Source organism: Zalophus californianus, chromosome 13, assembly GCF_009762305.2.
Source record: "Zalophus californianus isolate mZalCal1 chromosome 13, mZalCal1.pri.v2, whole genome shotgun sequence".
Lineage (NCBI taxonomy): Eukaryota > Metazoa > Chordata > Mammalia > Carnivora > Otariidae > Zalophus > Zalophus californianus.
In genome coordinates, this window is record NC_045607.1 from 20,010,955 (window position 1) to 20,025,351 (window position 14,397).

Sequence of the window (14,397 nt, forward strand, 5' to 3'; positions counted from 1 at the left end):
TGGGCTAAAGACTTTAGACAATCTGCAGAGTAAAGTATACAAATGGCCCATATGCAGATGAAAAAGTGCTCAATGTCACTGGTCATCAAGAAAATACAAATTAACACCACAATGACCACTACACACTCACGGGAATAGCTAGAATTAAAGAGCCCATCACCTCCAAATGTTGGCAAGAATGTGGAGCAAGCAGAACTCCCATACGTGGCTAGAGGGAGTGCAAGATGCTACAGCCATTTTGGAAAATGGTTTGTAAGTTCTTACAAAGTTAAACACTCTCCCCTATGATCTAGCAATTTTACTCCCTGGTGTTTATCTGAGAGAAACACATATGCCCTCAACAAGCCTCCTACAAACACTTTCATAGCAGCTTCATTCGTAAGAGCCTAAAACAGGAAACAACCAAAATGAACAACAAAAGGCTAAACCAAATGTGGTATTTTCATAAAATGGAATACTGCTCAGCAGTCAAAAAGAATGAACTGATATATACGACATGTATGAGTCCTTAAAGACATTTTGCCAAGTGAAAGCATCCAGATGCAAAAAGAGCATTATACGACTCCATTTGTAAGGACTTCTGCAGTCAGTGTAGGTTCTAAATACTCTCATCAGACCCAGGGTCCTCAAGCCCGGGCCCTGGGTACCACCTGAAGTGGTCAAGTCCAGCCCCTAATTCCACACAGAACCCATTGGCGTACGAATCTCCAGATCCGAAGGCCACTAGAGGGGCTGTTTCAGCCTCGGCAAACCAATCCTCTGTTTGATCTAGCCTAAATCTCTCATACCCTCCTTGCCCACATACCTGGGGATCTAAGGATGGAGCCCCCTCTGACACACAGGAGGGAAGCTGTGAAATCAGTAGTTTCAGGAGAATGGAAGGCTGGGATGTCCCACAGGAGGGGCCCTCAGAACTTTTTTCTTCCAGGCCAAGGGAGAAGGGAGAGATTGAGGGCCAGAGACAGGATGGGACCTGCCCAAGGTCACGCAACCCTGCGACCCAGCTGATTAAAACCCAGGGCTTCTGAGTCTTGGCTTAGTGCCCCTTCTAGCTTTCCACCCCTTCCACCACCAAGGACAAAGAGGCAGCTGTCTTGTCTAGCTGGCCATGGCTTAGCTGCATCACGTGGCGCTGGCTCTCAGGAACCACATGATTCAGAGGTGCTTAGAGGTGAGGACAGGACCACTGAAGGACGTGGATGATCGCTGCCCACCCTGAGTCTACCGATGGCGACTCAGGCTTTCCTGGCTGAAGGATGGGGCCTTCCCAGCTATTCCAGCTTCCACAGTAAGGTGGCCCAGGTCAGACCTGGACACCTGGAGATTGCCCGGGGCCAAGCTCACCTTTGCGTTCACCCTCCCCTGGCAAAGCCTCAGCCCTAGGGCTGGCCCACCCCTCCCCCGACTCCCCCAGCCCCCAACCAGAGAAGGTACTCACTGATGGGGGCGTGTAAGGCCACGTGCTCCTGGTAGGGTGTGTAGTACTTGTACTGCTTTCCGCAGAATTCACAGGTGTAATTGCCAGTTTCTGTCCAAGGAGAGGAAAGGGTGGGAATGGGCGCCTGACTCCCGTCCAGAAGCAGACAGCATGCTCCCTCCCCTCCGACTCCCCCCTCATCCTGGGACCAAGTACAATCAGGAGCTCACTGGAGTCAGACCACCTGGGTTCAAATCCCAGCTCCTCCATGTCCAGCTGTGTGACCTTGGGCAAATCTCTTAACCTCTCTGTGCCTCAGTTTTCCTATCTGTAAACGGGGGTAATAATAGGACCACCTTCTAGGATTGCTGCGAGGATTAAATTTATATGTCAAGTGCTTAGAACAGTACCTGGCACACGTGGTTTCTCCAACACTCCACCCCCAGGCCCTGGTGTTCAGGAAATGTGTGGTGACCTGAGCTGACCCCCCCAGTGCCAAGATCTCGCTCAGCCCCTTTGCGAGCCCTGCCTTCTGCAATGGCCACACTTGGGTCCCCTCATCTCCAAGACCTTCCCCACCCCAAGCACCCCCACCCCCCAGCAGGAGGGGGTCACATCTTCCTCTTGGGTCCCACCAGACTTTATCTTTACCTCTCTTTTGGCACTGCCTAACTTCTTTCTTCTTAAAAATTTCTGATGTAATATTGTTCACTGGGGGAAAATTATAAAATACTGATAAATACAAATACAAAATTTAAAGAGTAAGAGAAATTTCAATCATCTGTCACCCCCAAACAAAGAGTAGCAGCTACCCCTTGGAGGGGGGACCGTGCAACCTTGCCATCCACCCCAGGCCCCACCCCTCCCCTCCCCTCCCATCTCTTCCGGATCGGGCTTCTCTCCCCTGACGTCATCTGTCTGGCTCCGGCGGGCCTTGAATTAGCCAGCCCTGATCCATATCCTCTTTGTAACCTGGTGTATTCAATCGACAATACTTTGTGGACATCTTGCTTAGTCAATAAACATCGATCCATACTGCATTTATTGGCTGCATGGTTCCCCCTGGACTCTGAAATCTGCTGAGCCAGTCTCCTACACCAGGGGACGTGTGGATTGTTTCAAAATTTTTCCCTTACCAAAAAAAAAAAAAAAAAAAAAAAAGCTGTGATCCACATCCCTGTAGAAATGTTTGCCCATTTGCTCATTATTTTTCATATCACTGCAAAATAAAGATTTGTGCATAATTGTTGCTCGTTATTTCCTCAGGATAAATTAAGGGTATGCATTTTTAAGGCTTTTGATAACCATAGCACCAACTACATATCAAAAGGTTGGGTCAATTTTCATCCCAATCAGAAAGATTTGCCTCATAGGGGGAACCACACTGCACTGCTGCTTTCAAGTTCCATCTGTCTGCGTTCTAAGGAAACTGACTATTTTTCACGTTTAACCACAGTGTTTCTTCTGTGACGTTCCCATTTGTGTTCACAATGTTTCCATAGATATATTTACCTTTTTTTAACTGCCAAGAACTCCATAAGGACATCAACAATTTTGTTTATATGTTACAAGTATTTTTTCTCAATTTTTTTTTAATTCTGTGTATGGTTTTTCTCAGTATGGACTTAAAACTTTTTCATAACTTTTATAACTGATTCACTAACACTGGAAAAGATCTATTTGCTGTTCATAGGCTTCAAAGTTGTTAGAGCAACTGTATTTGTATTATTCAAACCCTATTTGATCCCATTTGTCTACCTGTTCTATCAAAGACTGAATGTTGTGATCAATCCTTCCACTGTGTCGTACTTCCAAATTTATTTTGTATATTTAGATGCAATGTTGTCTGATGCATATAAATAAGGCTCATGAGATCAAAATCATCCCTGTTAATTGCAGCCTTCAGAACATGACATTATTTTCTAACACAGTGCTTCTAAAAGGTGTGGTCCCTGGACCAGCAGCATTAGCGTCATCTGACAATCGGTCAGAAATGCAAATTCTCAAGACTTCTCCAAGACACGCTGAAAGAAAAGTTCTAGGACCAGGATCCAGGAAATCTGTGTTTCAACAGGCCCCCTAGAAAAATCTGACACACAGGAAACTTGAAGAACCACTGCTCAGATATTTAATTACACTGTTGTATTAGTTCGTCTGACATTAGTTACTAATTCTTGATCATTTGTAAGAGCCTTTCTCCTTGTTTGCATGTGCCTAAAAACATTTCCCTAAATTTTCTTGGGAAAATTCATTAAAAAGATACTTCGGCAAATGCCACCACAAAATGCTGAGCAAAAGCAATCATGGTTCCTGCCTTCAAAGAGCTTACAGTCTGGAAAAGGAAACAGAAAAATCAAATAATCACACAAACTTAAAAACTGCAACCACAATGGGTGTTCTTAAAGGAGACATTTACAGTGCTATGAAAATCCCAATAGGGAATTCAATCAGTTAAGGAAGCAAGAGGGAGCTCCCCGAGAAAGAGTATATAAGATGAGGAATTACAAGGTATGTCTCTAATAAACCATTATTTCAAATTAACTGGAGAACCTTTGTCTTCTAATAAAAGAGATTATGCCATTTGCTTTTATTGCTATAATTGACTTGGTTTTACTTGTTCTGTGTTTTGATTCCTTTATGTTCTTCATGTTCTACCCTTTCTGGTTTGTTTCCTTCGTTTTCTGTTGTTTGATGCATGAAATCTTTTCTCTGCCTCTCCATTATTCTCCAATATTCCATTATTTTCCAATATTTTCCTTTGTCTGTCTTACACAGCATGTAAGATACATCTGTCTGTTACAGTTAAGCAGAAAATGACATTTTCAAGTCTATTACCATGGAGAATGGTAGCTTAACTCCGTGCTTCTCAAACTTTAGCAGGTTTAAGAATCATCTAGAAGGGCGGTTACAACACAGATTGCCCGGCTCCGCCCCAGAGATTCCGATTCCATGGCTCTGGGGTGAAGCCTAAGAATTTACTTGTCTGATAAGCTTCCGGGAAATGGTGCTGCTGCTGGTCTAGGGCCCACACTATCGGAAGGACTGGTTTAATCTACTCTACCGTATCCTTCACCTACTCCTTCTCATGTTCTTACAAATCATTTTTAATACTGTAGAATGATCTTTGTCTTTTGCATTCAATTTTGTAATCATATTCACATTTTAAACTTATTTCTAGTTTATCTGGTTTTAACACTGACCGCAAGTCCTCCTGTGCTATGAATTCATTCCTCACAACTGGAGTGCTTTTTATGAATTTTTTGAAGACGGGTACATGGGGAAAATAGTGTGCTTTCAAGCCCTCACTTTTCCCTTTACTCATAAATTACAATCTGTCTAGATATCTAATTCTCAGGAAGTAACCTATGTTTCCCTTCAAAACATATTCCATTATCTTTTGGCACTGAGTACTGTGCAGAAGTCTGAGGCAAGTCCCCTTGGATTCATCTGTTAATAACTGGCTTTTCTTATGCCTAGATGCCTGCATGTTTTTTCCTTTATATTTACAGTTTTAAAAAGTCACAAAAGTCTACTGAGTTATGGGTCTCTCTATACTGAGGTAGATTATAGCCCAATCATCTGTCACCCCCTGACATACGGTGAGCCCTTAAATCAGCATACATGGGTCGGCCTTTAGCAAATCTCCTATTATATCTTTGGAGCATTGCTTCCGTCCCACTGGTACAACTATCTGGAACCGGCTCCCCAGGCTCCATAGTTAGCTTGTTTTCCCCTTGTTCTCTTGATCTGTTCAGGTTTCTCCTCCCCATAATTAACTCCACTTCTGCAGATCAACTCTGCTCTTTACTACACACAATGTAGGTTTTAATTCTATTTTCTGTTTCTCTGCAGTCCTTCACCTCACTCCTTTCTCTGCCTCTTCATTTTATGCTGCTGCTCTGTCATTGGACAACTTCAGGCTCCTCTCTCAGAGGGGTCATGCTACGGACTGAACCGTGGCCCCCACCCCACCCCCAAAGTCAACTGTTGATGCCCCACCTCCCCATGTGATGGTGTTTGGACATGGGGCCTGTGGTAGGTAACTGGGTTGAGATGAGGTCATGAGGGTAGGGCCTCATGACTGGATTAGTGCCCTTATATAAGAAGAGGCACCGGGGAGCTTGCTTGCATCAGTTTCCCACCACGTGAGGGGCACAGACGGAAGGTGGCCATCCCCAAGTCAGGAAGAAGGTTCTCACCAGAACCTGATGAGGCTGGCACTTTGACCTTGGACTTCCAGCCTCCAGAACTGTGAGAAAATAAAGCTGTTTAAGCCATCCAGTCTGGCAGTTTGTTATGACAGTCCAAGCAGACTAAGAGAAGTCATATTTTCTTAGATTCAGTTGTGGCTGTCAAACAGAATTTTCTTCTAGATTTTGTAGTAGGTCATTTTTAGAGGTATGCTTTTCCTCCAGGTCTCCTAATTTCTGTCTTGTTAGGTGGAATTTTTACAGTTTCATACTTTGGGTTTTTTTTCTTTTAATTTAAAAGTTTTTCAAGTTACTCATCCTTAGCCACATATAAAAATCGAGTAAACTATAGATGATCCAGACTTACTGTTTTCAGTAGACATGAGTGAACTGTTCTTGAGCCCCCCATTATCATGACAGTAAATTATCATGGCAGACGACTATCACGGTAGTAATTCTCAGATCTGCAGCTGGAGAGCAGGCTGACACGCAGGTCCCCTGTGACCAACTGTCTCCTTCTAGAAGGATTCTTCTGCTGTCATGGCTCAGCTTCCTCCTCCCTAGGTACCTAACTCCCCAATTTGCTCAGGTGATGTGGATATGGATGGTGTACTTCCCAGCATGCGCTGCTTCTGGGGTTTTCCCTTTCCGGGACCCACAAAGCTCTACCTGTGGCCAAAGTCCCTTTGTGGGGCTCTGTGCCTCTCATGACTCCTCTTACTCTACAGCTTGTCATTTTTAGGGTTCTGTGACCTTGGCCTGCTTGAAACCCAAGATGCAGCATTCTTATCTCATGAGGCAGCTCCTGAGCGGTAACAGGAGATGCTCACACTAGTCTAGCAATCTCAGTTTCAAAATGTCAAGCTGGGAGCATGCAGGGAGCCAAACCCAGTTCCGTTTTCTCAGTGCAATTCCCAACTGTGTATGATGTGTGACAATTCCTCCCAGATCCTAGCACTGGTCGTCTGTCCAACTCAGTTACTGGTATACGGAACAAGTTCCATCTGGTTCTGTAGTGAGTTTTCTTGTTGTTATCAGCCCATTCTTGAGTTAAGGAAACCGTGGATTAGGGAGATCATAAAGCGTGTAGGACGTCACGCAGGTATGAAGTGTAGAGCGGGAGTTTCATAGATGGGATGCTCTAAAGCTCCTAGTCTTGGCCATTTCTTGACAACATCACTCATTTGTTATGCCCTGAATACAAGCCAGGGGCTGGGCCAGTCCCTTCCTGCACGTATCCGCCAGCGGCCTTACAGAACAGAGAGATGTTCTCGTCCCCAACTTCCAGATGAGTCAAAGGACACTAAGAAGGGCTAAGTAACTAGTCAATTGGTGATGTCAGCATTCAAACCCGGGCCTGATTCCAATTCTATTTTCATAATTACGATGCCACGGATGGAAGGGCAGGGCTAACCCGGGGGCAGCAGACCGGCAGTTCTGAGATGGCAGGTCACAGATCCCGCTGTCCCTGTCCTGTATCTGTCTATAATCGTCCATCACAGAACAGGGCTCACTCACAGGTGGGTTTCGCCAGTTTAACTTCTACCCGTTTTAGCGCTGAGGGCTTCCTTATTTTCTTCCAGAGAGAGAAAACTGGACACATCCGCATAGTAAACTCATGACAAGCACTGCACTAACCGCTTCACAGTTACCATTCCAACCCCAGTCTCCTACGTGCTTAAGAGTTCAAAGAAAGCAATGACCCAGTCAACACATTCTGAAGGTCAGGGCCAAGCTCCGCCCTGTGAGGAGCACCTCCAGCTTCACTGTTTTTCCTGCCCTAAGATGTCCTCATGCATTCAATGTTTGCGTGTTTATTTTGGCAAGCTACCTGAAATCCTTATTGTAATGAGGCAGAGTCAACAAAGGTCTTTTTTAATGAGTGGTAAGCAAGAGGAGGAGGAATGCCAATTCCTGAAGGGCTGGACCAGACACCTCTCACTGGCCGACTCCACCCAATCCATTCTTCTAGAAACAGCCAAAATGTTCTTCCTAAAATGTGAATCTGATCAAGTCCCTTCCCCACTTGGGAAACTCTCTAGCTCATTTCCCTCAGAAGGAAGTCTAGAAGCCTTCCTCTGGCATTCAAGGCTCTCTAAGACCCGAGCTCAGAAATTGACTGGCCTTTCAATTCCCTAGAACAAGAGCTGCTCTCCTGCCTTCACCCCGTGATGCAAGAGCTCATTCCCCACCCTGGCCCCCAAAGCAGAAGCCTCCCCGCTTCCCAGGGCTGGTCAGGTGCTTCCCCGGCCCCCATGGCTCCCTGTGCTGCAGGGCATGCTCTATCTATCTGCACACTGACCTACTGTCCCCTTCCTGTGCCAAGTACCCAAAGGCAGGGCCACAACGGCTCCACACACTGTGTCCTCCCCACGCTCCACACAAGTGTGCTGAGAACAGGCAGGCAGCAGGTGTGGCACCTGCCCTCAGGGGTTTCATGGAACAAGGACAGAATGTCCAAGTGCCTCCCTTGGATGGCTTCATTTGCCAATGAACCCCCCTTCATCTGCGGATGACGACAACAAGGGTTATTTTCCGAGCACCTATTATGTACCAGGCACTGTGCTAATAGGTGATTTACATTCACGATCTCATTTAATCCCCCAACAAACCTTCGGGGAAATGTAGTCCTATTGACAGGTGAGGAGCCGAGGCTCAGGACGGCTAACAGACCACCAGGGCACCAAGCATGTGCTACACTCACTGCCCTCACCTTGACCCTGGGCTGTTCTGCTGCTCCTCAAAAGCTGAAGTCCTAAGACTGGCCCATCTGACAGGTGGGCAAAGTGAGGTATAAGGAAGCCAGCGATCACTGGCCGGTAGCACTGTTGTGGAATGAGTGAGGTCACCCCCTTCCAATGGCAAGACTCACCCCACCCCCCCTCAGCCGGCCCCCAGCTGTCTCCCCACCCTGCCCACCCCCAGAGAGAGGCCCGCATACTTGGCCCGATTTTCTGGAATGGTTCCGGGGGTTCCTCCTTCACCTCGTCAGTGGCCACAACACCTTGGTCGAAGGGGTCTGTGGGAGAACACACAGCCCTTAGCGCCCTGGTGACCAGGTCTTGGGAGCCCAGGTGGGGACAGGGAGGTGGGCAGTCACCAAGGACTTACCTGCCCGATTCTCGGGGGCCCCTTCCACACTAAACACTGCGCCCGGGTGGGAGGCAGCAGCCGCAGAAGGAAAGAAGCAAACAGGAGCCCTGTTAGTCCCTGCCCACAGCTGCCTCTGCCCAATGCTCCCAGCCTCTCTGGGACCCAGGAGAGCTGCCGTGGCCAGTGTGGACGCCCCAGAAAACCAGGGGCCACAGGAGGGCACATCCCAACGAGGACGCAGCCCGTGCCTCCATTCCTCAACCTCCCCATGGGCTAGGGCCCAACCCGGAGGAGGGCAGATGCTATCTGCCCGGCCTGTTTCTGGATCCTGTCTGTGGGATCACTGCAGCCACCCTCGAGTGGCCAGAACAGGAGAAAAAGAGGAAGAGACCAGGTAGGAGAAAAAGAGGTGATGAGAAGAAGGACAAGCCAGTGGCAATGGGAGGCAGGGCCTGGCTGTCACAGCTTGCGATGGGCCGGGGTGCAGAGCTGGAGAGGGAGCCCCCTCCATCCTTTCCAGGCCCAAGACCCTATTTCTAGGCTTGAGAGTCTAAAAATAAATTACCTAAATTTATGGTTCTAATTTCTAACTCTATAACCTAAGATGCTAAAATATCATCATTCATTTTAAAAAACTGGTTTAATTTCATCAGAGCATGTATGAAATTGTAAAATGCATGCATCGATATGAAATTGCTGAAATTTGACGGATTCTGACCTACAAAAATGGCAATTTCACTTGGGCTACCCTCACCAGAAGAAGATATGGAGTATGACGGGGACCTTCTCTTTCCCAGAATCCTCAAGGGTCGGTCGCTCCCCTCATGGCCTTGACTGCTGCCTGCCCTTCCTCTGGGTGGGAGGGGAGAGGGGACAATTGGGGGCTGGAGAGGGGAGCCAGATGAGCAGCCCGGGTGCCAGGGGTGGGGGTGGGGGCGCTCCTCTTCACAGAGCGAGGGGCCCGACTCACCATCCACAGCGTGCAGGTCCCGGTGCTCCTGGAAACAGCTGTAGTACTTATACTTTTTCCCACAGATGTCACACGTGTACCTGAAATTGTCTGTGGGGGATGGAAAGACACAGGCAGTTACCAGGACTTTGGACCCTCGGGCTGGGGATTTTTTGGGGGGCCAGCTCATCTGCCTTAGAAGCCAACATGGGACTAGGCCACCCCGGCCCCAACCAGTGACCCGTGGACAGTCCGTCCCGGGAGTGTTAGGGGTTCTCCACACAAGGAGATACGAGAGCCTTGAAGCAATGTTCAAACCAAACCCCAATCCCACTCTGGGTGAGCCGAGCTCCCATGGGCCCGCCCCACCCCACCCCCTTCTTGAGGTTACAAGAGAGTAACTGTCACTGCACCTACTATTTCCTGGCGCTGCATGCGCAAGGGGCCAGGCCGGGCACTTTATCTGCCTTTCCTCCGTTGGTCCTTGTGACCAAGGCAGGAAGTTGTAACCCACTGAACACACGTGTAGACGGAGGATCAGAAGGGACCTGTCCCCAGCCCCACAGCGAGGAGGGCCTGTGATAGGCAGCTTCCCAATGACCCTGGCCTCCTGACACTCAGACCCGATGTCATCCCTTTGCTTTGAGCCTGAGCGGGACCTAGGGACTTGCTTCTAATGAAGGGAATGTGATAAAGTGATGGGATGTCATTTCTGAGGTTAGGTTACAAAAGACCGTGACTTTCGTCTCGCTCACACCGCCTCGCTCTTACGAGGTGCCCCGGAGAGAGAGCCATATGGCAGCCTCTGGTGAACAGCCAGTGGGGAAGTGAGGCCCTCAGTCCCACAGCTTGGGAAGGACCCAGCCTGCTAACAGCCGCGTGAGTGTTGAAGCAGCTCCTTCCCTGGCTGAGCCTTAAGAGGAAATCACAGCCTTGGCCCACACCTCCCCTGCCCCAGGAGCCCCACAGCCAAAGGACCCAGGGAAGTCACACCCAAGGTCTGACCACGCAAACCAAGATAACCAACGTTCGTTTAAGTCACTCAGTTTTGAGGATATGTGTTACACAGCAAGAGGTAATGAATTTAGGGCCAGAGTTTGGATGATCCCTAGGTCTATCCAAATTCTGAGGCTGGACCCACTCAGGACACTGTTCTCACCACGCACTAGCAGGGACCTCCCGTGCGTATTCCTTGGGCAGATCTAGGGATGGCCCATCTTCCTGATGAGGCCCCGCACAGGGAGACTGAATGGCTTGCTCAAGGCTGCACAGTGGGGCGAGGAAGAGCCAAGATTCAAATACTCACTTAACTCCATGCCATAGCTAAGTCAGGGCACATGGCCCTTCTCGGACTGCATAAGCCACCTTCCACTCCTGACTGAGGCACCAGGCCTCCGGCCCTTCTTCTGCTCCCCAGCACTCAAACACAGGATTTGATGAGACTCCCTCCCTCCATCCCAAGGTTGCCAGGCAATTCTACGGGAAGGCTTCTGGTCCCTGCTTAGCTCAACTTAGGGGCACAGAGGACATCAGCCTTCTCCTTGCCTCTGCCCCCCATCTCTTCCACTGCACCTGCAGGCTCTCAAAGTCCCCAGGGCCACAGAGATTAACTGGTCCCCAAGCGAGGCGCACACAGCGTCAGCACACCCAGTCCTTCTGAGGGTCTGGGGACCAGGCCCTGCCACCTCCGAGCCCACCCCTGAAACAGCCAGGCAGCAGTGGGGGGAGGTGGGAGGGTGTGGAGGAGGAAGGACCTGGTTCCACTCTGCCGCACGCAGACTGTCAACTCAGCAAGTGCTGACCCTACCTTGGGATTCAGCTTCTCTTCACTGCCCCCTAATTTGAGGAGATAGGAGGGTCGTAATGAGCTGATTCCCATGGCTGCTTCCAGGCTGGCCATTCTAGGATTCCAAGCCTGGCTCCAGCTTCAATCCAGACTAGACAATAACCACCACCACACGCCCCATCATGTCCCAGCTGGACCATAATTCTCTCTCGGTGCTGGACACTGGGGAACAAAGCTGAAGAAGTCAAGGCCATCCAGGGTCTGGCTCCAGACAGGTCCCTGCCCCTGAAATGCCTCTCCCCTACTGGCCAGTGCTGGTCGCCCTCCACAGCTGCTGGAAGCACCGTCTCACCTCTGCTCACACAGCCCCTCCTACCACCTCCAAGAAAATGAGAACCCCCAGCTTTCTGCCACTGAGAGGCACCATCACCCCGCTCTGCAGAATCCCACCCCATTCCTTCTCAACACGCATGGGGACCACACTCCTGGGCCCACCTAAGGCAGGGGTAGATTAGGACAAAAGAGTTATCCCCAGAGGAAAAAAGGCAAAATGATCTTTCTGCCAATGAAACCACATTTTCAGAGCCTCCAAGAGAGCCCAGAATCTCTAGGAAGGGCACCGCGAATCAGTCTGGGGGGACAGGCTCTGGAGCCAGGCTGCCTGACTCCGACCCGGCTCGGCCACCAACCAGTGTGACTAACACTGGACACACTCCCCAACGGCTGCACCTCGGTTTTCTCATCTGCAAAATGGGAATGACGGTACCTTCATCTCCCAGAGTTGTAATAAAGAATGAGAAAGCACAATGCCTCAAAGACAAGAAATACTTGGTAAATGTTACCTAATACTGTTTCGGAAAGGGAATCAATGTAACAGCAAGAGAACTGGACGTGGAGCTAATCTTTGATTTTCTTAGCTAAGAGATGGGTGAGTGGGCATATGCCTCCATTTTGGACTGTACAATTTTTCTAACAACTAAATGAAAGACCCTGGACTAGAAGACGGGAGGCCTGGTTTCTAGGCCCACCTCCACCACTAACAAGTTCCATTGAGTTCTCTCTGGGACTCAGTGTCCTCATCTGCAAAACAGGTAGGCTGGACTTGGTAGTATTCTCGACACAACGCTTTTGGCTCCAGGGCTCCATGGTCAGGCTCCTGTCACGAGGATGCCAGGCTTTCTGAGCAGACGCTGCTGGCCTGGGTCAGGGTAGGGGTGCAGGACGGAGAATAAAATAAAGCACAGTGGCCGTGGGGAGGAAACTCCCTAGGGAGGAAGGCAAAAGTGATGGAAAGACTAAAAATACCCCCAGTGGCAGAGTCCTCTACAGCCAGTGGGCCTCCAGGAACCATGGAAGCCAGATGGAACACAATGGATCATTGAGGGGCTGCCGGAGAAGCCAGGGGCCCAGAATAGCGAAGGAAGGAAAGATAAATAAAAAAGATCTTTAAATGTGTGGCTGACCACAGGCAAACCACAGGAGCCGGAAGAGAAGGAACCTTCTGAAGGAGAAGGGAGCCAGGGGCTAGGCTGGGGCAGGGCTCAGGGAGGAGGGGCAGGCTTACACCGCTTCCTAGCCAGGGTCCTCCGGCAGGTGTCGGGCCTAAGTGAGCCTCAGAAAGTCTAGAACACAGAATCTTAGCCTGCCCTGCCTGCCTCTCATGTGATGTGGGAATCCAAGGAGAGAATGGATGGGAAAGGGCCTCAGAAGAAACGCTTTTTGGACCGAGTACAATTAAGGCCCTGCGTTGGCCCACACACCTCCTCAATCTGCTTTGTTTTGGAATTTTTGGGGGGGCAGCGGATCATGCTTATTCTTTTTAAAAACCTTTTCTGGCAGGAAGAATAGGGATTGACAAACTATGGCCTGCCCACCCTCTGTTTTGGTGAAAAATTCGTTTCCGTATCATCTCTACGTTCATGCTACATGGCAGAGCTGAGTGGTGGGGACAGAGATGTCTGGCCTGCAAAGTCGAAAATATTGACTATCTGGTCCCTACCAAAGAGTCTGCTGACCCCAACGCAGAAAACCGATCAGCTCCTTCAATTTTCATAAACCAGAAACACCTGTGTCATCAGCACCCAAAAACCCCTTCCCTAGGATAACCATGATTTCTTCCAGCACGAATCACTTTCCCAATTTTGTACTTCCGGTACACAGATCTTAGAGGAGGGGCTCTTGTGTTAGACTCCTTTTGCTAACATTCTGTTTGTGGGTAATCCACTTTGCTGGGTGTAGCCATACATCATTCCTTCTCACTGCTTCATGTGAACACACCACGACTGATCTGTCCATTCACCTAGCACTGGGCACTCAGGTGGTTTCTGGTTTGGGGCTTAAAACAGTGCTGCTAAAAATATCCCAGTTCCCGGGCGCCTGGGTGGCTCATTCCGTTGATTGTCTGCCTTCGGCTCAGGTCATGATCCCAGGGTCCTGGGATCGAGCCCCACGACAGGGTCCCAGCTCCCTGCTCAGTGAGGGGTCTGCTTCTCTCTGCCCCTTCCCCATGCTTGTGCTCGCACCCGCTCTCTCTCTCAAATAAATAAAATCTTAGAAAGAAAAAAAGAATATCCACTTCCCATCTTCTGGTGGACATGTGCACACGGTTCTGTTGGGGATACACCTGCGAGTAGAATGGCTGGGTTCTGGAGCTCAGGTTCTTTGGGCGGGGAGAGGTTCCAGCCCCGTCTACACCCATCTGGCTTCTTCTGAGGCCCGTGGGTTTATATCTGGGGGCAGGGCAAGCAGAACGCTGTCCTCACATGGCACGGCCCTATGAGGCCCAGGCTGGGGTAGCGCACCCAGAGATTAGTGCCCATGGGTGCTCATGAGAAAAGCCTGGGAAGTAGCATTTCCCAAACATCAGCCCTGAGTTTCCCAGGGAGGGACCCTGGGAAGTGTACCACAAAGAAACACGTTCACCTTAGCAGAACTCAAGCTTCCCTAGGTTATTTGGCCAGAG

The 14,397-nt window shown here is 49.5% G+C and overlaps 1 protein-coding gene across 7 annotated transcripts in view; it reads right to left on the reverse strand.

The window, feature by feature from the left end:
- The window catches only part of ZNF618 (zinc finger protein 618), a 179,283-nt gene that overhangs the window by 36,636 nt on the left and 128,250 nt on the right, over positions 1-14,397 (reverse strand). For 4 of the 7 annotated variants that reach the window (XM_027616619.2, XM_027616618.2, XM_027616617.2 and 1 more), the window contains 4 exons: positions 9,671-9,760; positions 8,719-8,754; positions 8,549-8,626; positions 1,439-1,528 (listed from right to left, as the gene is read on the reverse strand). In XM_027616619.2, coding sequence (XP_027472420.1) covers positions 1,439-1,528; positions 8,549-8,626; positions 8,719-8,754; positions 9,671-9,760 — 294 coding nt within the window. Of the gene's footprint in view, positions 1-1,438; positions 1,529-2,068; positions 2,129-8,548; positions 8,627-8,718; positions 8,755-9,670; positions 9,761-14,397 lie in introns of all 7 variants that reach the window. The other 3 variants (XM_027616621.2, XM_027616620.2, XM_027616615.2) reach the window with 1 other exon arrangement.